Below are 27,525 nucleotides of genomic sequence, written 5' to 3' on the forward strand. Positions count from 1 at the left end.
CTTCACTGTACCATGATGTAAACATGTTCTGACTGAGGACACATGTTCATACCAGGTCTGAATGTGGGGACGTTATACTTCAAATTAAAACTCAAATGTCCACCTGAACACAGGTGCCAACGTGTGACTGTGTGTGTGTGTGTGTCTCTCGTCAAAGGCCTTCACATACCCCATGAAAGGATTGTTGAGGGCGAAGGATGACGCCCCGGGCGACCAAGCAGCGTTCATCAGGGCATTGTGTGGGGAGGTGGAGAGGGTCTGGGTGGTGGTGGTGGGTGAGGAGGAGGAGGAGGAGGAAGGTGCCTCTGTATTGAGCAGCCCACTCCAGGCCTGTGGCCCATGAAAGACGCTCCCCAGAAAACAGCAGCTGCTCGGCACTCGGACAAGACCCTCCAGATTGTTCCCCTCATAAAGAACCTCAGCTGCCGGAACACTATTGACTCAAAGAGAGGAGGGCGAGAGAACCGACAGCCTGGCCCCCCCCAACCCCCCTCGCCTCCCTCACCGCCTCACACCCTGACACACACACACACACACCCTCTTATTCTTTCTCCATCTCTCTGGTGCCCAAAATGCACCCAAAAACTATGCATACCACACATCAATCCAAAGATGGGCGCCATCTATGAGGAGGAGGAGGGGGGAGGACGCTGTCGTGTGTAAGCTGCATTGTAAATGGGTTTTTCCTCCTTTTCTCTGCCACCCTCGCCGCTCTGTCACTAACCAGGGGAGGCTTTGTCAAGTGAGAGGCGGCCCGCACCGCAGATAAATCACTTAGTCATGGAGTAAGGAGTAGTGAGGAGGAGGAGGATGATGAGGAAGGAGGGGGCACAAGAGCTACTGTATGCTGCTTTCACCAGGATCTCTTCTTCCCGGTGTGGGAGGTTTTATCGGCCTCCTTCGTGGCCTTTTGTGAACTGTTTTTGGAGTGGTGCTGACAAATTGGCGAGCTGAGCAGTGTCCCGAAAAAAAAAAAAAGAAACGTAGTGGCTGGAATTTCATCCTTTTCAGTGTGTCCTTGTGTTTGTCTTTTAAAATAAATTCCGTCTGACTAATTGGAGCGCTGCTCAATGAGCTCTTTTCTGTACATGTACATGTTTCTTTTAAAAACGTCATGTTTCATAGATGCAGATGGCGTGGGTTCTGTTCTGTGTGTGTGTGTGTGTGTGTGTGTGTGTGAGAGAGCTGGATCTGAGTCACACTTCATCCCCCCCTTGGGAACTCCCACAGAATCAACAGAGGCTGGAGGATGGACACAAGAGAAGAACAATAAAAAAAAAGATCACCGCTGTTATTTCTGCATCTTTAAAGGAATTCTGGTCCGTGTTCGCTCAGATCCATCAAAAACATCTGTTCTGTAACTCTTAATTCTGACAGTTTCTTGTGTGTGGGCAGAATTCTGACTCTTCAAGTCCAATATCATGCATTTATTGGTGAACTTTCATTAGTTTGTCCATTGTGGGTACACTGTAAAGACAAAGAAATACTATTTATATATGTATAAATACAGTATCGTATAAATTTCTCCATATACTATTGAAACACTATATACTAGTGAAATTGACGAGAGACATTCATTTTTTAATCAAAAACAAACTGTGTACACTGTTAAACACATTTTTAAAAGCTATTTCAACATTAAACATCTATTTGACACAGTATTTTGTTGATATAATAGACATTTCAAATTTCAGATATTTCCAGTAGTATATAGTTGTATACTATATGTTGAACACCATATGTGTTTAATACCTATTTCCACAGTGTATCTCTATCAAACACTTTTGTTTATGTGATATTTCAGCAGTCTGTCAAAACATACTCGTTTACTTGACATTTCATCTGTATCCTCTGTTAAACACCATATTTAATAGATTTTTCAGTAACAGCATCTATTAAACACAATGTTTAGTGGATAATTTGGTAGTTATTCAGTTAACGCTCTTAAACACCATAAATATCAGCCATTTCATCAGAATATTGTTTTTAAAACGCAGTTTTCTGATGAAATTCTTTCATTTTTCCATCTAAAACTTCACCCACACTCGCAAGACACCGCCGACGCCATTGGCTGAAAGTGCAGTCCACGGGCAGACTCGCACCAATCAGCGGCGTTCGTGTGTGGCGCCTTCGTCCAATCAGAGGCTCGGGAGTGAGCAGCGTGTCCCGCCCACAGGCACCAGCCAGTAGTGTGGTTGGAACAACTGTCATTTAGAGCGTGTGGACGGTTTGGCGAAGACGCTGCTGGGAGTGCGAAAAAACACCAAATAAACGTCCACAAAAGTGCCAAAAAGTACCTTTAAAGTCACACACGCCATGGTTACAACGCGCGCCGACATGTGTTAGCACTTAAAGGTAAGTTTAGCACAAAATAACGCTTTTTACCGAGTCCAATTTTTGTTTTTGTGGTGTTTTTCTTTTGCTAACAAGCTAATGTTTATTTTACGATAAATCTGCACCTCCTTCTCCTTCTTCTCCTCCTTCTCCTCCTTCTTCTCCTTCTTCTCCTTCTCCTCCTCCTTCACAGAAGAAGCAACTTTGGCAGCACGACTTTCTTCCTGCTTCAGGAATTACAGCCACTTTTCGGGAAGATGTCAGCCCCGAGCAACTCGCTCCAGCAGGCGAGGGTGAGACGCAGCACTGCGGGCTCCCCCGGCTCGTTCAGCGGCGGTGTCAGCGGAGGTGGTGGTGGTGGTGGCGGTGGTGGTTCCGCCACCAGCGGCTGCCGTCTGCACCCCATCCGTGCCACCGTGCCCTACCAGCTCCTGCGTGCGGGTCAGAGCAGCCCACCGCGTCCACACACCCTCCACGGAGGCGGCGGCGGCGGAGGAGGAGGAGGCGCGGTGAGCCGAGGCTCCAGCTCCCCCTCCAGCCCGACGCTCGCTCCAGGAAGTGCGCACGCGAAGCAGAGACTGTCCCCCGAAAACAAGGACGCCTCCTGTCCTCCAGACTCTCCCGGCTGCAGAGGTAAGAAAACACTCGTGTCCACCACGTGTCATTGCTTACACACCAGCTGCGTGGGTTTTCCATGAGGCGTGAGGACCACTGACGATTCACATGTACGATAATACTTATCGCGATATCATTTGCCAAAGTAACAGTTAGCGATGAACGTTTAGACTCAAATATGTTAAACAAGAAATAACTTTAAACCTTTTGTTTTTTTCAACTTCCAAATCTTTAAAGGCACAGTGTGTAATTGTTGTTTAAATTATGCTAATTTGCAGTAATCGAAGATAAAATAACTACACTTACATTTATCATTATTTTTCTTCATTATTTCACCCAATTGTGGGTATATATTTTTTTATTTTATATTACCCCAGGTTGATGCTGTGTTCTATTTACGTCGGAAGTCGGAACTGGGAGTGACATCATCACAAACACAAACTAGTGACTTGGCAGTTGTTTTGTGTGGGTTAAAAAGCTTTGCTCACACAATGGTTCAGTACTTGAGAGTCCGTCTGACGCTGAACTGAAATACCAGTGAATGTGGTCCTGATGGCCGGCTTTCTGCAGTGCTGTCTCTAAATCCACCAGACTCCTCTTACTTATTGACATTTTACACATTTTCTTTGCTAAATGTTGGACTTTTTTGGCTTTGATTCTCGTGTCGGGCGTCGCGCTCATGACTCTTCAGTGATGACACGCTCTGACCAATCAGTGTCAGTCTGTTGACATCACATTTTAGTAGAGTCAAGGCGAGCTGTGCTAGGAATGTGCCGTGGAAAAGTGCCATAAATAGAAGCCGGGTCAACTCAATTGAGGCGGCCATTTTCCGCCACCATGTTCTTATGGTGCGTTCCAATTATAGTCGGAATTTTTGAGTTGAGGGCCCCGAAATAAAGATGCGTCAAATTTTTTTGTACTCAACTGGAACGCGATCAACTCTGAGGTGACGTCACTCCCAGTTCCGACTTCCGACTTCCGACCTCCAGTATAAATGGAACGCACCATGGACAAATTAAACATGTTAACACACTGCCTTAGATTCACAAAATAATTGATTTTCTGTTTTAATGTTTGGGAATTATAAATCTATTTGTAAAACTATAAATGTTAAATGTTTTGCCATCAATAGAAAATGATATACAGTATTTTATTAAGTGTTGTCAAGGGGATAAAAGGAATCTTAAAACTAGTATTTAACTTAAAAATACAAGAAAAATGTTCACTACATTCAACCTATTTTCACCCGAGTTCACGCAATATTCCACTCAAGGGTCACATGGTGATGTAGTGGCTAGCACTGTTGCCTCACAGCAAGAAGGTCACCGGTTTGAATCCCTCTTTGACTGTGTGGAGTTTGAGTTTGTCCCGCTCGTGTGTGCGCTGTGTGTTTTCTTCAGTTTCTCTTTTAGTGTGGAACAAAGTTGAGTGTTGGTTTTAAAGTAAGTTGATGCATTAACTATTCAGCCTGTCATCCATTTATACAATTAGGGCAGCTATAAAGGGAGAGTGGAGTGAGTGCACGACTGTCTCACTCACTTCCTGTGGACTTTTGACAATAGTCAGAGGAGGGGTGGGGTGGGGGGAGGGGAGAGGAGATGGTTTGACATAATCATGGTTTCAGTTTTAAAAGCGGCCACGTCAGTTCCAGCAGAGGCAGCGCTGAGCCAACGATCAGGTGTTACCTCGTTTGACTTGACCACACACACACACACACACACACACACACACACACACACACACACACACACAGACACACACTCAGACCATATGCTGACTCTCACCACGTTGCTTTTCTCTGTGTCATGCTCAGCTGCTCCTGTGGAAGTGAAATGGAGACTAACAGACAGGACATCAGTGTGCAGTCACTGACAAACGTGGTTGAACAATTACATTAAACATCAAAAAATAAATTAAATTGTTATCTAACAGAGGTCATAATAGATGAATCATTCATTATTTGTCTAAATGTCCCAGAAAATAGAAAAATAGGGGTGCTAAATGTCTTAAATGTCCTAAAAAGTAGGGTCTCATTAGTCCCAAATATCTTAAATGTCCTACAAACTAGTTGAGGGTCCTTAGTCCTAAATGTCCTAGAATAATAGGGGTAAATGTCTTAAATGCCCAAAAAATATTGGGTCCTTCATCCTGCACGTACTCATTTTGCAATGTTTCTCTAAATCTTATTTATGTGACAGTAACAGTGACTGTTGGCCAGAACTGCATGTTTTCTCTCCTGTAAACTCTGTGCCTTCTGTCCTGTAAACTTTGTGTCTCATGTCCTGTGAACCCTGTGTCTTCTGTCCTGTAAAACCTGTGTCTTCTCTCCTGTAAACCCTGTGTCTCCTGTCCTGTAAACTCTGTGTGTTCTCTCCTGTAAACCCTGTGTCTTCTGTCCTGTAAACTTCGTGTCTCATGTCCTGTGAACCCTATGTCTTCTGTCCTGTAAACCCTGTGTCTTCTCTCCTGTAAACACTGTGTCTTCTCTCCTGTAAACCCTGTGTCTCCTGTCCTGTAAACTCTGTGTCTTCTGTCCTGTAAACCCTGTGTCTTCTCTCCTGTAAACCCTGTGTCTTCTGTCCTGTAAACCCTGTGTCTTCTGTCCTGTAAACTCTGTGTCTTCTGTCCTGTAAACCCTGTGTCTTCTCTCCTGTAAACCCTGTGTCTTGTGTCCTGTAAACCCTGTGTCTTCTGTCCTGTAAACCCTGTGTCTTCTGTCCTAAACGCAGCCGTCACCACGTTATATCTGTCCAGTGTCTTAATCAGGTTGTGATGTGAATGTTTCTGTGAACCTGCTTTTTTCCTTTTTTCAAAAACCGTCTCTGTTCACGTTTAAACGGGCGAGTTTTCAGCATCCCAGTGAAAATCAGTGTGGATTCTGTCTGCATGAATGTCCATCAGTGTCCTTTTATCACATCTGTGTCTTTACTTCTGCTCCGAACGCCAGCCGGCTTGTCTTGCCGCCGCAGAGCGTCAGTGAGTGTAGAGTTTTTGCGTGCATGTGATTTTTTTTTTTAATTTTTTTGTCATGCTTCGCATTCCTCTGTCCTCTGAATGAGATGACCTCCGACCTTGACCTGTGTGATGTAAGATGGGAAACAAAGTCTCTGCTCCAGCGACTGAGACTCGGCCGCGGTCGTTATTGATTTCCCACCCAGTGGCGCTGCATGCCGCGCATTCCTCAGTGTTGCTGAGAGAGAGAGAGACGACCTCTCACCTCGGACAGTGTCGCGTTTCAGTGGTGATGACGGAGGCTTGACCCCCGCCGGCGTGGCTCTGACCTCGCAGTCCAAACACCAGGGAGGACTCTGATGATGACAATGCAAACATAATGTAGTAATTTTACATCACAGCAGTGGTGTTTGATGAGGCTGAGGCAGCAGGATTCACAGATTCACACCTACGTGATGTGATAACATGTGGTGGCGGCGGGCACTTCGCAGAGGTTAGCAGTGCAGCGTCTGTCAAGTACAAGTCCACCCACATGAGTTTTTCGTTTTTAGAAACTTAGACAGCCGATCCATATATTTATCACTTTTTATACATTTGATCAAATATAACCATTTATTGATTAGAGCGGGAATGGCAAGAGAGGCCACGGTACGATATTTAATTCACAATACTACATCACGATATTCAAGTCACAATACAATATTATCACAATATTTAAGTAACGATATGATGTCACAATACGATATCACAATATTTAAATCACGAAATAATGTTATCACACACAATACAATATCACGATATATAAGTCATGATACGATATCACAGTATTTAAATCACGATACGATATCACAATACGATATCAGGATATTCAAGTCACAATACAATATTATCACAATATTTAAGTAACGATATGTCACAATATGATATCACAATATTTAAATCACAATATGATGTTATCACAATACGATATCACAAAACGATATCAATCAATCAAGTTCGGATTCTGTACGTTAAAAAAGGAACAAACATTGCAATAATGATGTGAATCACTGGTTATATTTGACATTTGGCAGAAGATTGAGCTCTGAAGGAGCTGGAGTTGAAGGTAGCTTTATATTCCAACATTATGACGCTCTCTTTCTCTGAGAGTCTCCACCATAATGATATCATTCTCCTGCTGCACTGTCCCGACAGTGAATGTCCCGCTCTGTGTGGAAGTGGCAGCTGCTGTGGGGAAGAAGGGGGAAAAAAAGAGGAGCCCTGCTACGGTTTCACTCATTCAAAGTGCAAAGTGGGAGCAAATGTGAAAATGAAGTTGAAATATCTGTGGACGTGTGCTGCATGTCCTGCTGCTGAACACAGCTCCACACTGTGATGTTAACATTTGCCCATTTATCGCCGCTCTCTTACAAAAGGTGCCATTGTTGTCACTTGTTAGCACTGTTAGCATACCTTTCTCATCCACTGAGCCGCAGTCAAACCAGTCCACGCTGGCTCACTGTGGGAGGCTCCTCACTGGACTCGCTGAGAGATAAAAATAATAGCAACAAGCTATTTCCTGTCCAGCTGAGGGACAGATGCTGATGTTTTACCACTTCATCACCAAATATGTTGCATAAAAGACTCACATGTTACCTCCTGCTTTCAATTAGGACATGTTTAATTTAGACAAATGATGTAGGATGTTGTTCTACATGGATGTTTAACAACACGGAGGAATGCCACCGTATTTGTATGTTAGATACTCTGAGTGGTGTGTGTGTATATATATATATATTATAGTAAAAATGACAGTTTGATGAATTCTTAGTTGTGACAGAGTAATTCTATTAAATGTTATGTTAGTCTGACTAAGTTAGTCTGACTAAGACTAGCTTGATTTTAGTCAGACTAACGTGTTTACGTGACATTAAGAAAACCAAATTATTGTCTTAGTCTGACTAAGTGTATACATGCAGGAGTAATCAGACTATGAATCACATTATCCAGGTATCTTAGTCCGACTAAGATTGGCTCAATTTTATTTGGACTAACATGTTTACATGACATTAAGAAAACTGAATTATTGTCTTAGTGTAAAATTGGACCCTGCATGTTAACACACTCACTCTTTCATTTTGTGAAATTGTCTTTAGGTCAAGTATTAGAAACATAGTTGAGTCATATAAACCGTTCAAAGCTGCACACACACACACACAGAGAGACTGGACTCTCTGAGCAGAGCCACGCAGCCATTTATTGTTGTTCTTTGTGCATAGAACACACAGGACTACCCACCCAAAGGTATTGCCTAAGTAAGCTCACTCTGAGCTACAATAAAATTCCCTGAAGCACTGGAGACAAAGGAAGCGCCTGAAATTTCCATCAGTGTTGATTCAGGCCAAAGCCGGCGCTCTCAGAACCGGGATTGTGGTTATTTTCCATCGTCTCACCACTGGCCAGACCATAATAATCTCCTGATGAGGAAAAAAGAAACCAAGACTTCAAAGCAGCCGTGAGTGAATGAGTGAGTGAGTGAGATTAAAGAAGATTTTTCAGGCTGAATTTAAATTAGGCCACGACTTCTCTGGCCATTTGGGAAGCGGTGGGAAATGAATGTGCACATTAGCGGTGGATAAATGGCCGGTTTATTAAGTGTTAAAAACACATACAAACAAAGGCAAGGAAAGACACTTGTGGAGAGGAAAATCCCACAAAAACGTGAACTCACTGTGTCACAGCACGTTTGGTAAATCACAGAAATCACTGATCATGGTGGAGACTCTGTGTTTGTATTTGGAGGCGTGTTTAACCCTTCTGTCAAACTGAGGAAACAGACGGACTAAATTCTCTCTGTCTCTGTCTCTGTCTCTGTCTCTCTCTCTGTCTCTGTCTCTGTCTCTCTCTCTCTCTCTCTCTCTCTCTGTCTCCCTCTCTGTCTCTGTCAGCAAGGGGCCGGACAAGTGGGGAAAAAGTCTATTTCAAAATAAAAGTTTGTTTTGACGTGGAACGACAAAGAGTTCAATATACAATTAGATGAATATACAATTGAAACAATACTGAAAACAACTCACTATAACTTGATATTAAGTGGCTGGTCACTCTGAGACTTAGCTGTTAGCGTCACTGAGGCCAATGACTCGCTTTCACACCATGAGGTCAAGGTCAAGATGGAGGTCAAATCTATTTGTGGAGCACTTTTAAAAACAAACCCCTGCGGCCCCCAAAGTGCTTTACATGCTTGACATGAAGTTAAATAGAATAAGTAAATAACGCATAAAAATAGAGGAGGAGGCGGTCATTAAAATAAGAATAAATAAACGAGACTGTTGCTCTCACGTCAGCAAAAGTCATCTATTAAAAGTTGAATTGATATTGTATCTTCCAAATAATAATCAGTATGAATCAGAAAATGTATTTATCTTTTAAACCATTTATTGTTTTGGTTTAAATCCAACATCAACAGATTTTAAACCTTTTTTTTTTGATGATGTCACTCAGCCCGTCGTGCAATTTAAACCCATTAAATCTACTGCAGCGCTTACTGCTGCCTCACACTGTGTTGTTTCTCTATGACTGCGTGTCACTGCAGGAATGTTGAGTGGATGCAGGCACTATTGATGTGCATTGTGGTGTGGTTGTGTACGAGTTCTCATGAGTGGGAGAGTGTGTGTGTGTGTGTGTGCGTGCTGAACTGCTCTGGCTCACCACACACACACGCGCTGCTCTCATAACATCACACACTCCTGCTCAGCCATTTACATTAGCTTCAGGCCGCTCTGCTCTGCACTGACACGAGTCACACTTAAAAAACATGTCTGCACGCTGAAAACAGGACCACACACAAGCTACGTTTTTGTTTTAACCCTCTGATGACCATCGTGATGTGGATTTATTTAGATTTGATGGCTGTAGAATTGTCAAAAATATTCAGTGTGTGACTTTTTCTGCCCCTTTTTATATATTTATATATATGTGACTAAAATTGTATCATTGTGCGTTAGGGCTGCAGCTAACGATTATTTTCATAATTGATTAATCGGTGTATTATTTTCATGATTAATCGAGTATTTGTTGGGTCAGAAAACGTCAATTAATCAAACCTGGAAATGATGACGTTCTCAAATGTCGTTATTTTTGTCCACAAACCAAAAATGATTCAATTTTAATGATTTCTTTGTTTATACGGAGCAAAGAAACCAGAGAAATATTCACATTTAGGAAAACCATTCAAACTGATGGATCAACTGTCAAAATAGTTGAGGATTCATTTCTCTCAGAAAAGCTCTCCATTGTTTTGTATGTCCAGACTAAAACTTTCTCAGATTACCAGGGTAACGTGGATTTACTTCAGGCATGTCCTGACACACAACTTGAGTGGTGTGGATTCAGCGTTTTCAAACTTGTTCAGAAACTCCAGGGTTGTGTAAGCGTGGGGGCGTGACCGTGGCCGGTGTGAGGCACTTTAAAATGAAAACACCGTGGTGTGAAAGCAGCATTCACTCTCTGCTGGCACGGCGAAGGGTGAGGAAGTGATTTGTGGTTCAGGGTCTTTGCCCAAAGAAACTGTAGCATGAGAACAGAAGGACTACCTCCTGTACAACTCTCCTGAACCACGATAACTTCAGACGGTTATCAGCACAAGTGTCAAATAAGGCAGTCACTGTTTGATGATTGATTATTTATTTTTATGCCATCAACACTTTCACAGTTTACATTCTATTCCTCTAACATCTAATCATACATTTTATTTTCTCCTCACATGCATGTTTTTGCTAATTCTTCCATTTCTTCTATTCAAGAGTTGTAAAGTGGCTGTAAAAACAATAATTTCTCTGTTTTTTTGGTGTCAAAAAAGTACTTCCGTATATCTAACATGCATTCAATTCTTTTTCAGGGTTGCAAAGGGGTCTATTCCATACGTACTTTCAGTTTTAGACACCTTGTTGTATTTGTCTATTTCTTCTATTCAAGATTTGTAAACTTCCTGGAACTGTGCTGCTGTAAAACCCAGTTTCCCAGTTTTTTGGTATCAATAAAGTACATCCGTATATTTAAACATGCATTCAAGAAACCTCGTAAAAGATGAGATGTAAAATTACCTGGTAAATGTTTTTCTAAGGCCGATAATAGTAATCCGGGTTATTGTAAAAACTGGCAGATATCTACTTGTAGCTACAGTCGCTGCTGTTGTCGCTGAAACTAAAAAATAACCATCATTTACTTTGACGTTGATTGTGTTCTGTACGTTGAGTTCTGGTTTAACGGCTGTTGTCCATGTGACAGACATGTAAACCATTAGAGTTGACGTGCTGCGCTCTCACTTCTTACAGAGAGATTTATTACACAGTGACATTTCATGACTTATTCATATTCACACAACCAGGAAAGTTGGCGCATTGAATGTCAACGATGCCTCGGTGCCGGGGATTATTGCTCACGAAGCACTAAGTGTGTGCGTCTCATTCTTTCTTTTGTTTCTCCCCCAATCCACAGCCGAGAGGTCCAAGTTGCAGGTCCGGAGTTCCAGTGCCATCCGGCGGACGTCCTCCCTGGACGCCATCACAGCCCCGTACCTGACCGGCCAGTGGCCGCGGGACTCGCACGGACCGTACCCTTCGTGTATGAAAGACAAAGCCACGCAGGTACGTAGCATTCTGACGGCCCCTGTCCTGGCTCCGGGCCTGAGCCCGTCATATTTGTTCGTTGTCATAGTTGTGTAGTGGGAAGAGGGGCAACCTAACAGTCTTGTTTGCTAATATTTGAACCACCATTGTTGTGTTCATCCCTCGCTCTGAATTCTACCCACGAGTCTCAGACACGTTTGCTATGGAGCAGAAGTTGGAAACCGAATATCCAAAAGTAAACTTGTCAAACCTGCAGATTCCGTTGACTCGATCTTCAGTATTTTTCCACTTACACCTGTGATTAGATGTTACTGAAACACACCTTAGACGTTGTAGTTCACTTCTACCCTGATATATAATTGTGTATTTGCTGAGATTCTCTAATACAGCCACTCCTTTATTTACAAACTGTAGATTTTCACCGTCTTTGAGCCACATAACATTGACCGTTCTTTCTCGTTCCGAGTGTCGTAGAAAAACACCAGGGGGCAGTATACGGATCAGATAAATGAAGTCGCTCAGGTTCTGCTATATGTTGCTCCATAAAGTGACGGTGAACTCTCACAGCTTAAAAAACAGCTTATTTTTAAGCTTTTCCTGCCGACATGGCGTCCGGAGCTCTGTACTTGCTAATTCCAGCTTGAAAGATGTTGCACATGTGGTGAAAACGAGGACGATTGTGATCAATATTAACCCCGTTATATAATAACGTCAAGTTTGGACCCGTCAGTGACAGTCGCTGTGGGAAAGTATTCACATTTGTGTTTGGTAATCAATCATAAAAAAAGCATGTTGTAACACCAGAGTGTTGGTGTTGTAACGAGGAACGAGGTTGTGAAAGTTTGCTGCACAGATAACAGCTGGCACCAGTTAAGGACTCATTATGGCCTTCACTGAGTCCACGTTAGGTTTGAACTTCACAAATGTAATGTTTAAAAAAAGCAAACGTTTAAAGGCCACACAGACTGTGACCCGACCTCAGGTTAGAGTTCCTGCTCAATCTCCACCAACACCATTTTAAGCTGCTGCTAATAATAGTTGAAATGAAAAGACGTCAAAAGCCTTAGACACAGGGAAGCAGAACTTTCCTGATATCATCTTTTTTATTTAAGTTTTCATAAAAGATTTTCAAGAAATCACACGAAAACCCCTGAAACCACTCTTAACACTGTAGTGTGTGCATATATATATATATATATATATATATTGTCCCTAATATATTGTCCCTAATAATAAAAAGCTAATACGATACAAGAAACCAAGGACACTTGGTCGTTTTGTGTCCCACTGAACCTCCTCCTCGTCTACTTGTCGTACAACTTTTTCTTGTGCTCCACATTTTTTAAATGAGCGATTTGTGAAATGTTTCTTTGTCGTCTTTCAAAGGTCTTGTTGCAGCCGTGCTGCCTTAAATCCTCTTATGAGCATCTTGATATGGATTTCTTTAGATTTTTAATCTGTAGAGATAACTTTTCACTTTCCATATCTGGCAGTTATTTATTCAACCGTTCAGGAATCACAGGACTGAGATGCTGGCGTCACAAACACGTGATGCACCAGTGAATCTCGTCTCTGATTGGACGCTTGTTCTGCTGAAGTCCTGAGGTTCTACTGTGATGAAGTATTTTAGCTTTCCAGTATCTATCCATCCATCCATCCTCTTCCACTTTATCCTCCACATGAGGGTCGCGGGGGTCACTGTGCCAATCTCAGCTGACATGGGGTTAAAGGCGGAGTCACACCCCGGACAGAACGCCAGTCCATCGTTTCTTAATTTAAAAGTTGTGAGTATGTTCTTCTTTCTGTGAAAGTTAATGTGCTGAGGTTTTTCAAAATCCTGGGTAAATTAGAACATTTCCTACGTTGTAAAAAAGGGGCCGAGGTCTCGCTCTCCGTTCAATGATAGTGGATTATTCAGATGAGTTGATTATTAGTCGCAGCCCGAGATGAATCCAGTGTTTTGATCGTTTGGGAATGTTTTCATCGTCTCGGTGAAAAAGACAAACCTGAAGTTTCCAGTGATGTGGTGATGGTGGCGTCTGCAGAGTAAATATTCTGAAAGTCCCTCATTCTCCACAGTTTAATGCATTCTAACACATCAGAAGAGCCTGTGCATGGCTTTCACATCGACCCTGACCACAGTGTTCCTGGATGGCAGCCCCACTCATGATCGTCACCCACAAATCTTTCACCATGTGACTACACACACACACACATACACCCTCTTTTTTTGTTATGAAAGTATATTGAATAATTATGTATAACTATGAAGAGCTGCTCCCTCTCTGCTAACACAGGCCTTTCGTGTGTGTGTGTGTGTGTGGAGGAAGTGGTGAGAGCAGAATGTCTTCACAGAGTAAACAGCGTCTAATCACAGGGTTCCTGTTCTGCACAAAAGGAAACGCTGCACCCATACGGAAAATCAATTTTGATAAATATCTGTAAAAACCGGTACAGCAGTTCCACGGTGTTGTTCCATAGTTACCATGTGTTGCTACAGCAGAATAAACTCACATGACTGATGGTGTTTGTTTTGCTCCAGAAAAATGTCTGAAAACTTTTCCCAAACCTGGAAATGATGACGTTCTCAAATGTAATGATTTCTTTGTTCTATGGAGCAAAAAAGCAGAAAATATTCACGTTTAAGGCGCTCATAGATCTATAATTACTATTGATCATCAAAATAGTTGCTAATTAATCTTGACTGCAGTTTATTTCTCAGTCACTGTGACCAAAAGTTAAAGGAAGCAATAAAATAGTAAAAGTGAAGTCACCAAATAAGATGATTAAAACAGAGTAATGGAGACATCATGTTATAAAAGAGAAGAAACAATAAGAGCCAATAAAATAAGAATAAATGAGAAAATGGAGATATAAGCTCAAGTGCTATTATACGTTTTTATAAAGACTTAAAACTTTCAAGAACACAAAAACAAGTTTGGTATTAGCACTCTGGGACAAATGAAATGCTACACCGCCAATGGATGTACCACTGGTGGTACACGTAGCACAGTTTGAGAACCATGGAATTATGCAACTTTGGGTAGATGATGATGATTGTAGAACTTTCCAGCAGGTGAAACTATTACTCTTATATGTGATATGTTATGATTAAGATCACCTCCAGTCTGGAGCCAGTTTGGAGCATGCGCTGTTCGTCAACAAAGCTTTTGTTTATGTTTTTAGTGTTTATTATTTAGTGTATATGTGTATGTATGTGTGTGTATATGTATATGTGTGTAAGAAAGTATAATTCCTTTCTGGTTTCTTTGCTGCATATAACAAATATGGAAAACCTTTTAAGAAGATTGAATAGGGAAAGTTCAGTTTGTGTGTGTGAAAGTCTGGAGATTTGTCTTGTGGAAACTTTGAAGGATTGTCATGTGTGTTCACTCTCTTCAGGAGAGTAGGAAACCATTTCCTGTTAACAAGCTCTGCCTGCGCCCAGCTCTTTTTTCAACAGCAGCAGAAAGCTGCAGACAAAAGCCCTCTGTCTTCTTTTGTCGTGCTCTGCACAAGTTGAAGACGGCCTCTCCTTTGAGCTGTAACGCAGCCCGGCATGGAGGTGAAGTCGTCTGCACCTGTCGCTCCCGCGGCTCTGGCTTAGGCCGGCTGAAATCCCACTGCTCACCACCTGGCCCTCGTGGCTGCCGGGCCCCGCCTGGCCCTTTGTGTGGCGAGTTGAGGAGCAGAGGGTCCATACATATGCTAATCGCTGTTCCGGGGACAGTTGTGTGTGTGCCAGTGGTCACCGAGCACAGAAAGTCTGTATGGAAAATTAAGGACCCGACACACACACGCACACACACAAAACCTCAAAGGACTGACACCAACAAAAGACAGACGGATCAATCGCTCCGACTCGCCTCACGTGCCGAGGCTGCAGCCGACAGACGACTCTTGATTATTTTCATCATCCATTACTGGTTTGGTCCAGAAAATGTTGATCAGTGTTTGTCAAACCTGGAAATTATGATTTTTCTTTGTCAAATGGATCAAAGAAACCAGAGAATATTCACATTAAAGAAACTTGTTAGATTATCAAAATAGTTAACGATTAAATTGGCAATCGAACAATAAAAAAACAATAATGGCACTTTTCCACTACACAGGCACAGCTTGGCACAGCTCGGCACTTTACCTGGTACCTGCTGGTTTTTTTTAGAACCTGGAAAAATTCCAAAATCTACTTAAAGTTCCAAATTCCATTGCCAACAAGTTAAAAAGACTTCAACATCCTGAAAACATGAGTGTCCAAAACTTTCACCCAAAACGACTGCTTTAAGTCACTAGTTTTGTGTTTGTGTTGCGTAGAAAACCACAACATCGCGGCAGTTTCACGCAGCTGTTGCTATGATGACTCCGCCCACTTTGAGGAGGAGCTATGAAGTCATGGAAAACTATATCAAACGGATCGGAGTCGAGCCGTGACATGCTGGAACCGTAAAGCACCATAAGTGCCACGAATCTATAAAAGAAGAGTTGAGCCGCTGTGACGCGTGTGTGCAGCACAGTTCAACACTTACTGCAGGTCACAGAGTCTACACCAGAGACCTGGAGCTGTTGGAAGACCAGTATGAAAACACGGCAGCACAGAGGCCGTTCAGTGAACAGCTTCCTCGAAACCTCTGCTGCATCAACAAGGAAACAGTCAACTTATGTAAATGTATGCAAAACCAGAGACTGTCGTCTGAAACCACACACTTCCCCCTCATTATGCCTTTGCTCCTCACACTAATCCTGAAACCTCTGATGGAGGGGGTTTCTGGTCGGCAACAGTGCTGCGAAACATTTCAAATGTCAGTGTCTTCACGCCGCCTCACGTCTGACCCCACGGCAAACAGAAAAGCCTCTGTGGCTCGAGGGCAAACGCACAAGCCCTGCCCTATGATATGGAATATCACAGTGAATAATGAGGAACACCCGTGAAGCGCTTAGCGCTGGCGAGCAGAAAAGGACAGCGGATTAAATGGCTGCTTGTGCTCTCATAAAAGGGACCACTATTGCTCGGGCCACAGTAGACGGCAGATGTGGCTGCTAGCACTTTAGCATTAACATTTTGAGCATGGCCCGTGGAGTGATGCATCCGCCAAGCACAGAGCAACTGCAGCCTCCTGAAAACTGTGGCCTCCCGAAACCTGCAGGTTTCACCTGCAACTCCCGGAACCTGTGGCCTCCTGAGACCTGCAGGTTTCACCTGCAACTCCCGGAACCTGCGGCCTCCTGAGACCTGCAGGTTTCACCTGCAACTCCTGGAACCTGTGGCCTCCTGAGACCTGCAGGTTTCACCTGCGGCCTCCCGGAAACCTGCGTCCTTGTGAAACCTGCAGCCTCCCGAAACCTGCGGCCTCCTGAGACCTGCAGGTTTCACCTGCGGCCTCCCGAAACCATCATAAAACTCTAAAATCCCCATTAAAACAATAGAGCTGTGTGATGATAGTCATTAATCTGTTGATTATTTTCACGATGAATCGAGTCATCGTTTGTTTGTTTGTTCCACAAAATGTCAGAAAACGTTAAATGTTGCTCAGTGTTCGTCAAACCTGGAAATGATGATGTTCTCGAACGTCTTTTTTTTTTGTCCACAAACCAAAATGATTGAGTTTGAATGATTTCTTTGTTTTATGGAGCAAAGAAACCAAGACAATTAAGCAGCTGAAACAATCAGAAATCTTGTTTTAATCATAAAAAAAGCTTCAAAGCGATGAATGGGTTATGAAAATAGTTGTCGATGAATTTAGTAATCGAGTAATTGTTTCAGCTCTAGATTCACTGTATGAAAGTGTGAGTGAATGAGTCTTGATGTTTCATTTCCTCTGGAATTATGGGGGATTATTGGCCGGATTAATTATCCGTCAGATTTTCATGCTGTCATAATTCAAGCAAACACAAACAACACAAACACCAGCTGCTGGTGATTCTGTATCATTTGTCCTCCCTGTAATTATTTCCTCCAAACTATGATCGGCGTCTTGTTGTTGATGACGCAGGATCAGAGGATCAGAGGATCAGAGGATCAGAGGATCAGAGGATCCTCAGTCTGTCGTAACCTTGAGTCACTGACGCAGCGGAAAGGAGAGAGTTAAACGCCTGTTGGCTGCAGCCTGTCTCTCTCTCTCTGTCTGTCTGTCTCTCTCTGTCTGTCTCGCTCTCTCTGTCCTCTGGGACGAGGAGGAAAAGAAGTCTCATGACTTGTTTTTTCATTGATTCCAGATTTGCAGCTTCACCTCTGAACACTGAGCTCTCACCCACGTCTTTCTCAAACATTTGACTTTTCAGATCTTCAGTCGGTGAACACATCTTTGTTTTATTTAAATGTTTATTTAGTTTCTTTTTAATGGAGAACATTGAACGGCCTCTACTCTGCACACAGCAGATGTTTAAGAGTGTTAGAGTGAAGCTGAAAACTTGTTTTAAATTATTAATAAAAACTGATTTATTGTCTTCATTTGATGAATAAGTGTATTGTTGCAGCCGTAGACGATGTAATGCATGTCCTGTGTTCTTGGAGAACATGAGTTGTTGTTTGATGTTGTGTGTCGTTGTGTTTTCAGACTCCGGGGCTGTGGATCGACGAAGCAGCGGAACAGGGAAGTCCTCACCAGCGCTCAGCGTCCTGGGGCAGCGCCGACCACCTCAAAGAGGTAAATTCACCCGTTCATTCACCCCGAGAACCTGGTCTGGGCAGACTGCAGGCTCACCGCAGCGCTGCAGTGTTTTAAACATTCACACGGCACCAAAACAATATCAAAGGCCGTGTTTTTGAGGTTCGTCGCATTTACTCACAACGTGTTTTGTCAGGGTTTGAGGTTTCCACTGCTCTGTGTTTGTGTGTGTGTGTGTGTCTGTGTGTGTCTGTGTGCGTGTGTGTGCCGCGGCCCGGTGGCCAAACCTCTGACCACATGCAGCAGCTATTAGAGCTGCAGCCTCCAGACCTCAGTCTAAATTTAACTGCCTTCTCTCTCCCGGTTTCCACTAAAGTGCACTCTCGACAGAGTCTGACGGCTTTGAAAGTGTTTTGCGTCACGTGCATCTGCGCAATATCATCATTGCCCATGATTTCTGAAAATATACAGTGTCATCAGTGACTAAAACACTGAAATATGCCAATTCTGATTTGTTCATGTACTCAAAACAGACGGCGCAACGTAACACAGACAAGTTAGCTTAGTATTTTATTTGATATACTATGTTTGTAGTCGAGCTGTGATATGAAAACTGTCGCTGGAAAACTTTGCATTCGACTACTATTTTTGTAAAATGCTGCCACACTGTGATGCCTGTGATGTATTTGATGTCTTTGGTGTGTGACATGGATGTTAGAGGACGACTGACTGTAGCTCAACATTAAATAAAACCACCACACGTTCTTTAATCTGTCTCTTGTGGGTTGGACTAATCCAAAATACTGAAAACAAGGGTTCTGTTCTCTGAAGACACGCTGTTACCTGTGGAACAGGGGTGCTCTGAAAACACCCCCATCAGCACTTGGTACATTCCTCCAGATGAAATCAAATGGACCACAGACTGTATGAAATGAACGCGGCAAGAAGTCGACCAATCAGAATTTGAGTGGAACCAGAACTTACCGACTCATAAATGGACCAGTCGACCGGGACTTTACAGCCCTAAATCCCAGAAACATGACGTTGTCATTCATTCACATGGTTTTTAAATGAAGACGACATATGGAAGCGTTCAGAGTCTGACGTCGTCTGTGAGGTCGTCCGTCGGGACCACTCGTCCGTCCACTCCTGCGACCGCAGTTATCTCAGTAAGACTTTGAGAGATTATTCTTTTCTCTGAAACCACTAAACATGTTTTTTTGGCTGCGACGCATGATGTCTCAAAGTATGACATCACACACGTCGTCGTATACTCGGGCTGCATTCCATTAACTTCGGACGTTGGAACTGGGAGCGACGTTATTCCCTGAGTTCAGCATTTGCCTCACGATTCTTTTCATAATCGATTGAATTTGTGGATTTAGTTTAAATCAATTTGTTCATTGGTTTCACAAAATGTCAGAAAATGTTCAAACTCTGGAACTCTTTTTTGTTTTATGGAGCAAAGAAACCAGGAAATATTCAACATTTAAAGAAGCTGGAAAATCTTGGGATTTGCGCAAGTATAGGCAGTGTTTTTTAATCTGATCTAAGGAATGTGGTTACACCTTTTAAATGTGGTTGTTTGTGAGGACACTTTCAGGCTGGATGTGGGTTCTTTCAGACCTGAACTAGAACCGTGCCGTGCCGTGCCGTTTACTGGAAAGTGGCATCACTGGTTTCATACACATGATTAGCAGCACTTTGACTGTATAAATCAGTGTTTCACTGTTTTACACATGTAAACATAAAACAGATATTACATGTTAGAATATGGAGTTTTTTTTAAAGAATAACATCAACAGATTTACTTATTACAAACACGTCATCACCTGTTATTTTCATTAATTTCTCTGATTTTAAAACCTTGTATGTTAATGGAGATATTTCCTGTGTGACTGTTACGGTTTGTTACAGTCGTATTAGTAATCTCTGTCTCTCTGTTCTCTGTTTCTGTTTTGCAGCAGATTGCTAAACTGAGGCTGCAGCTGCAGCGCAGCAAACAGGTGAACAGGCAGAGCAAAGACAGAGAGCCCAGCTCGCAGCAGCAGCAGACGCAGCAGCAGCAGCAGACACAGAAGCTGCAGCACCAGACGCAGAAGCTGCAGCAGCAGCAGCAGCAGCAGCAGCAGCAGCAGCAGCAGCAGCAGCAGATGCAGACGCAGACGCAGCAGCAGAAGCTGCAGCAGCAGCAGCACAGCAACACATGTCAAACTCAGGTGAGTCTACATGTACACACACACACACACATGAATGTTCCTGCTCTCACACACTTCATCATTTATGGAAAATAAGGTGATGCCACAGATGATGAAATCATGAGAGCATGAGAACTGTACTGACTTAGACATGATAGAGAAAATCCAAAATTTAGCATTTAACGCAATTTTGTCCACTTTCTCTCACGGCAAAAATCCTCAAGAAGCTTTAGAGTAAGCCCGACACACTCACCAAATTTCTTCCTGCTCCGGCGACTTTTGTCTGACCCTGACCCGACTTCTGGGGGCGCTATAGAGCCCTGGGGCGGTGAAATTTCATGTTTTTATGCACGTTAACCCACTCAAATATGAGAAAAATAATAATCAACAGGAACAACAGGTTCCTCTCACCTAAATATGTACGTGTACAACTGAAGCAGGTGTGACCGACACACATCAGTGAGACCCGGGTTCATCTAATGCTGTGGAACACACAACACTTTGAGTGTTTTAGAGAGAAGAAGTAACGTTAACCATCAACCACAGCATTGTTGCTTTCTCTCTGACGTGGAAACGTCTGCAGAGAAGAAACAGTCGTCTCGTCGTGTCCGTGTGGTTGTTGTGAGAACTACACTCTGCAGACGATGTGTCGTACAGCTGCGAGTGTCCACACGCTTAAGTAATACGTTTCCACGAGCGTCTGGGAGTCTGTCTCTGGACGAGTACGTGACGTCATCCCAGAGAATCTCAGCGCAGTTTTGAGGCAAAAGTAGAAACATTTCGACTTGTGTCGGACGTGATTTGTGCATTTGTTGCGCAGAAAAAGTCGCGGCCGTCCTTTTGACTCTGGGTGTGTGTGTGTGTGTGTGTGTGTGTACTTTGTATGTAAAGTTAACACGGGACAAACGCAGCACATGTGTCTTTCTACTAAAGATGATCCTTGGATCACTGATTTGTCAGCTTCTTAAATGGTTACATGTAGGGAAGTCTTCTCTTCTCTTAAATCTCACACCTGTCAGTCATTTTTAGTGTCTGTATACATGAAATACTGTATTAAAAAAATCACATTTTCTGTCAGAGATGAATCAGAAATTAAATTCATAATAAATAATGTATATTAATAAATATTATTATTGTTATTATTAATAAACGTGAGGTTTATGACGTGTTTACGTTGAACTGAGGTCGAGTTCATGAGTCTCTGTTCTATAACCAGTTATGTCACCAGAGGGAATGTGTCTGGACATGCTCTCTCTGTCTCTGTCTCTCTCTCTCTCTCTCTCTCTCTCTCTCTCTCTCTTAGTTTATATCAAGACCCAGTTAATATCATTTTTCACGTGTATTTCACGTGTTTTCCACGTGTTTTTCACGTGTTTTTCACGTGTATTTCACACGTTTTCACGTATGTTTCACACGTGTTTCTGCGCCTGTGTCTCCAGCACAAAGCACCTGCGTCAGGACCGTCGACGCTCCCCGTGCCAAAGTCCCTCATCTGTCGCGTGCCGAGCAGCGTGGAAGGAATCAACCACGAGTTGGAGAACGTGTTCATCAGAGAGGACTGGGAGCAGAGAATACAGGTACAATCAGTCATCAGTCGTTTGGTTGAGTGTTTGTCAAACACAATCTTCTCAAATGTCTTGTTTTTGGCCACAAATCATAATTATTCACTTTTTAAATGATTTCTTTGTTTATGTGGACAAAAAACCCAGGAAATATTCACATGTAAGAAGCTGAAAAATCACAGAAACTTGTTTTAAACACTCAAACGGATGAATCCATTATTAAAATAGTTGATGCATGATCATTTTAATTAATAATAATTAATTCAGTTTAACATTTTCTGTCACTTTGTGGAACAAACAAGGCCTCGATTCATCTAGAAAACAAACAAAAGATTATTAAGCCATTATAAAAGATGGATTTTTACACCTCTGCTTAAAATCATCACATGCAGGAAATCAACACGTGCACTCAGTCACACACAGATATTGTCACTTAAAGTGAGTGAGCAGACCTGTAGATCCAGCCTGTTGTAGGTCGTAAACGTTGGCAGGTCTCTCAGAGACTCTCTCTCACACACACACACTCACACACACACACACACACACACACACACACACACACACACACAGTGCTGTTGCTGTCACCTCTCACTTCCACTCTTTCACTCACAGATTATTTTATTCCACGGCCGTCAAAAGATAACGGCAATAAAAATGAGTTCCTTTTATTGTCACAGTGTTAAAACACTATGAAATCCATAGGTGATTAATCTAAGAATACATGTTCAGTTAGGATTAGATGTCAACATTCATCCTCTCACCTCTTCCTCCTCCTCTGCTCTCTGACCTCACAGACCATGGATGCGGTGGACGGACGTCGCCCCCCCTTCCCGCCGCATCGCTACAGTAACAGCGGAGACATGCGTGACACGGACACACAGGCGCCCTCTAGCGGCGACTCCAGCCCATCGCCCCGCCCCCGCAGCTACGACCACCTCCACTCCCTCGACGGAAGCCCTTGTTCCACAGAGGAAATCGACAAAGGTGAGACTTCAGAGTGTGTTTACAGGGTCCACGGGACACACAGCTGTGTGTTGCTGCTTTAATCAGACCTTAGACGTGTGTAAAGCACTCACTCTCCCACACCAAAGTCCAGAGAGAAGATCAGGGATTTTTAGGGATGCCCTGATACAACATTTTACAACGATACCGGTATTGCAGCCTTGAGTATTGGCCAATACGATACGATATCAGCCCAAATCATACATACAATAATGAGTTATTTTGTAGTGTGGAATGTTAGAATAGGCTTGATCAAGTGATATTAGAGAGAACAACATTTATTATTATTAACCTATGGGTTACATCAATTTTAACCTTCAACATAAGATTATTGGATTTTTTGCTTCTATCGGAGCGCTTATATCGGAGATTTTAGAGGCAGTCCGATATAATCGATATAATCCGATACTTGTTTTTTGTTTTTTTGGGGTTTGGTGTGGGAGAGTGAGTGGTTTACAGCACTCAGTAGTTAAAATCAGTATATCCTTGTGTCCCTGCTTTGAAGCCTTGTGCCTGTTTCTCAGTTGTATGGATGTTCATGGTGAAGCCAGTGCTGTTATATATTGGAAACCTCTGCATTACATCTATGCCATGACTTGCATTTGAGTCTGACTTGTGGCTCTGTCTCCCTCACGCTGGTCAACAGTTTGGCTTCATATGTTATTAAAAATGTTTCTGTCTCATAAAGCCGGAGAAAGTGTCGATAACAAATATAGACGTTAAAACCTGTTACGTGGTATCAGTGCTGTAACTGTATGTTGTTTGTGATGTTTGCAGACGGTGTGTGCAGTTCTCCTCTGCCTAAGTTTGCCACTTCTCCTAAACCCAACAACAGCTACATGTTTAAACGGGAACCTCCAGAAGGCTGCGAGAAGGTCAAAGTGTTTGACGAGTTGGTGTAAGTATTCTTCTGTCTCTTGTTATTTTTAACACCAGCGCTCGTGTTTAAAATGCACCCACGTGCTGCTGTTTTTATCAGATGAACATTTCCATGATTATTGTGAGCGTTGATTTATTTTGTGTAAAGTTCAGCACGCTGCTGTCGCTGCAGTGAGAACATACACAGACAGGCTGATGTTAGCCTGGTAACAATAAAACCTACATCAGCTTAATTCTACAAAATATGAAGAAATATTTTTACTCCTTTATTTCACCATTAAACTGACTTGCTGGCCTGGAAACTGACGTTTTATAAACATCTCCCAGTCTAAGACCAAAGCCCACAGTCAGTGATTTAAACTCACCAGGACACAGGAGCTGCTGGTCCTCTGCTGCCTCGTGTGGTCACTTTGTGTCACTGAGGTCAATCTGAATGAAGTTTTTCAAGCACTGAAGTGACAAAATAAGACATGTTTAGTGATGGAGGCAGCAGTGGATCATCAACTCGTGTGTGTGTGATGTTAAAATCACTGATTTTCTCTTTGGACTTTGGTGTGGGAGAGTGAGTGGTTTACAAACTTCAGTTTGTCTCACAGTGTCTCACATGTTCTTAACATCATCAAAACATGTTAGAATGTAAGAATGTTAGTCACATTCTGGTTAATTAAAGGTTAAATTAAATATAAATACATTATCTGACCTCCGCTTGTTCCGTCTCCAGGTCTGGGAAATCTAAAGGCTTCCCTCTCTTCTCGTGCCCGGACAAAAACAAGGTGAACTTCATTCCCCGAGGCTCCGCCTTCTGCCCTGTCAAGCTCCTCTGCTCCTCCCTCTTCTCCCCCGCCTCCCCGCTGTCCTGCGCCTCGACCAACAGCGAGAGCGCCGGGCCTCAGGTGACGACCCCGACCCCGCCCACCGCGCCACTACCTACCGACCAGAGCGCCGACATAAGCACAGACGGCCAGAGCCCCGACGCACTTCTCCTCAGCAGCTAGTCCTCAGGTATCACCACGCAAAACCACCACAGCAACAAAAACAAACATTTCAACTGGTCACGTGGTTTGGTCTGAAAAAGAAAAAGAAAAAAAAAAAGAATCCTTGCACTCCGTTAATCCTAACATTAGCCAGCAGGGGGCGCCCAAGGTCAGGAAAGGACACAAACTCATGGCACCAACATCGTGATTGACGAGCGCTCGCCGTCTTTGGCACTGCTGTTTCCGTCACTCGGATTCTACGGACCTTGGGCCCCGCCTCCTTTTGCCCTGTCACTAACCTCGCCTGTACCACAATATCACCCGTAATAATAATAATAATAATAATAATAATAATAATAGTAATAATAATAACAATGTTAAAAAAATAGCTTTGCTTTGTTTTTTTTTCGCAAAATAAAACTAGAAACGACTGCTGAATTTATTCTTACATAAGCGCTCAGAAGTTAAGTGAGATAGAAATCACAAAAACACACCATCTGCCTATATGACCTAACTAGCATGTTAGCTGCTAAGTGTTCAAACAGTTCAAATACACATGTAAGCGTATGGAGAGGGCGGGACATGTTTGTTTCACACACACACACACAGTGGAGCTGTCAATTTTTTTTTAAAGAAAATCTGTAATAGATGGACAAATCCTGCGTTGTCCAGCGGGGGGTGCAGTTAGCACAGCTTTGAACGCCATCATGACTCATCAGAAAAAAACTAAATGGAGGACACACGATAATCCGTCCTCCTGAGCGGACAATCGCGACAACATAGCCTCCGAAGAACGCGGGAATTTCAGGTTCAGTGGCGTTAACAAATGTGCTGACTCACCCGTTAGCTTAGCTGTTAGCTCCACCTGAATGAGGCGGCAGAAAAGGAGGAAGATAAAAAAGTGGCAGCCCTAACGTACAGTATTTCACATATCGGAATATTTTTTCTCGTCATTAATCACAGTGTTCGCAGTTGTTTGGACAGAGAAATACAGGCTTTATATTTTTTTTTTTGGTGTGTATTTTGTACGATTATTTGTAGCTCTGCCTACCTGAGGTCTGCTCATGATCATGATTTAAAAAAAAAATAAAAATAAAAAATGTGCGCGTCACAAAATGCTACCATTAGCTTTTCGTTTAGAGACCAAATACACAAAAAAAGCACACTAACTCTGCCATCTTGTTGTTCTTATTGACCCAAAACTTTCCCCCCGATCAATAACTCAGGTCACGTGGAATGTACTCGCTCCGACTTTGTCGCCTTTTTTACCCCCGAAGTGTTTAACGACGTTCTCCCATGGAGTTTTTGTTTTGTTTTTTTAATTCCCAGCAGAGGACTGTTGACGACTGTTGACGACTGTTGGCGAATGTTGATGAATGTTGACGACCGTTGGCGACCGTTGGCGGCTGTTGGTGAATGTTGGCAACTGTTGTTTTCGCGATAACAACCTGTTCAGGTAACCATTTTGGTTTCAGGTGCAGCGACACATTCCAGAGTTGGTGGAGAATGGGACGAGCATTAATGCGCTGGCCCCTCCCCCAAAAACAACAACAATGATGTCTTGTTTTTTGATTTTTGATCCTGTTTGAAAAAAAAATAAAAATAAATAACCAAAGTCGACGTACAGCCTGTCGTACATTTGCGACGTGTAAACTCTGGTTCAAACCAAGCTGAAGCACTTAATGAGTGAGTGAGATGATGAATCACTACTTTAATTATTGGACCAATTTCTAAGTTAAAACAATCAAAACTTAAGAGTGCAATTGATTTAGATTTTTATTTGAGTGTGAAGTACTGTAAATGTACACTAACGTAGTTTTTTTCTTACGCAGTTTAGCTAAAAAATAAAAAGCACAAGTTTCATCACCAAAAAAAAGCAAGGGATTAAAAGTAGGGCTGCAGAGATTATCATGGATTATCAAAATAGTTGATAGTCAGATTTAGTGATGTTTTTTTAAATAATGAGTTCTCATGATTTTTCAGCTTCTTAAATGTGAATATTTTCAGTTTTCTTTACTCCAAATCATAAAAAAATCATAATTTCAAGGTTCAAGCACAAAATTTTCCAACATTTTCTGACGTGTTTTTTGTACCAAACAACTATTAATCGATGGTTAATTGCAGCCCTACGATAAGTACGCAGAATCAAACCTACGCAACACTTTCCTCGCGAGGTTCCGTCGACGCTCTGCGCTCGTACTAATTCTCCTCGTGCAGTTGAGTTCAGAGACGGTCGCCGTGTTTGTTCAGCGTTGATTCCAGTTTCTGTGTATCACACATTTTTATGTAGAACTTTGTGTGTGTGTGTTTTTCAATAAAGAAACAATTACAATGTATGTAATCCTTTTTTGTTTTAAAGGCTGAAGAGACGTTCGATCCGATTTATACACTTATTGTATCGCAAGTATTTCAAATTTGACTTTACCATTACTGCATAGCTGTGTGTGTATATACAGCTTATATATACACACATATGTATATAGTCATATTTCTGCAATTATTTCTGTATTTATTTATATATATATATTTATGTGTAAATAATGAAATACTAATGAAATAATAATCACCAGGCGCTTTTACACAAACAAGAGTCAAAAGTGTTTATTGATATTTGGTTTTTATGGCTTTGATCATCAACAACGACACAAGTATAAATAAACTCACACTCTGTTACAGGGAATTGTATAATAATCTTAATGAATGATAATCAAACCTCACACTGTAAACTACAGAATGTTAAATAATCACATGCAACAAACATGCAGCGATTCATGTTTTTAATCATAAAAAAAACCCAT

The 27,525-nt window shown here is 42.4% G+C and overlaps 1 protein-coding gene across 2 annotated transcripts; it reads left to right on the forward strand.

Annotated features, from left to right (window-relative positions):
- Positions 1 to 2,207: 2,207 nt before the first annotated feature.
- LOC131471002 (glucocorticoid-induced transcript 1 protein) lies at positions 2,208 to 27,063 on the forward strand. Of its 2 annotated transcripts, XM_058647168.1 has the most exons (10): positions 2,208 to 2,355; positions 2,528 to 2,967; positions 11,377 to 11,525; positions 18,062 to 18,151; positions 20,077 to 20,331; positions 21,750 to 21,887; positions 22,667 to 22,856; positions 23,652 to 23,772; positions 24,475 to 24,755; positions 26,203 to 27,063. In XM_058647168.1, the coding sequence occupies exons 2-9, from the start codon at positions 2,592 to 2,594 to the stop codon at positions 24,746 to 24,748; spliced, it is 1,593 nt and encodes a 530-aa protein (XP_058503151.1). In that variant the 5' UTR covers positions 2,208 to 2,355; positions 2,528 to 2,591; the 3' UTR covers positions 24,749 to 24,755; positions 26,203 to 27,063. The 2 variants fall into 2 exon arrangements, with proteins under 2 accessions (XP_058503151.1, XP_058503152.1); XM_058647169.1 differs by lacking the exon at positions 26,203 to 27,063 and having other exon boundaries at positions 20,080 to 20,331; positions 24,475 to 26,062.
- Positions 27,064 to 27,525: the final 462 nt, after the last annotated feature.

This window comes from Solea solea, chromosome 13, assembly GCF_958295425.1.
Source record: "Solea solea chromosome 13, fSolSol10.1, whole genome shotgun sequence".
Classification (NCBI taxonomy): Eukaryota; Metazoa; Chordata; class Actinopteri; order Pleuronectiformes; family Soleidae; genus Solea; species Solea solea.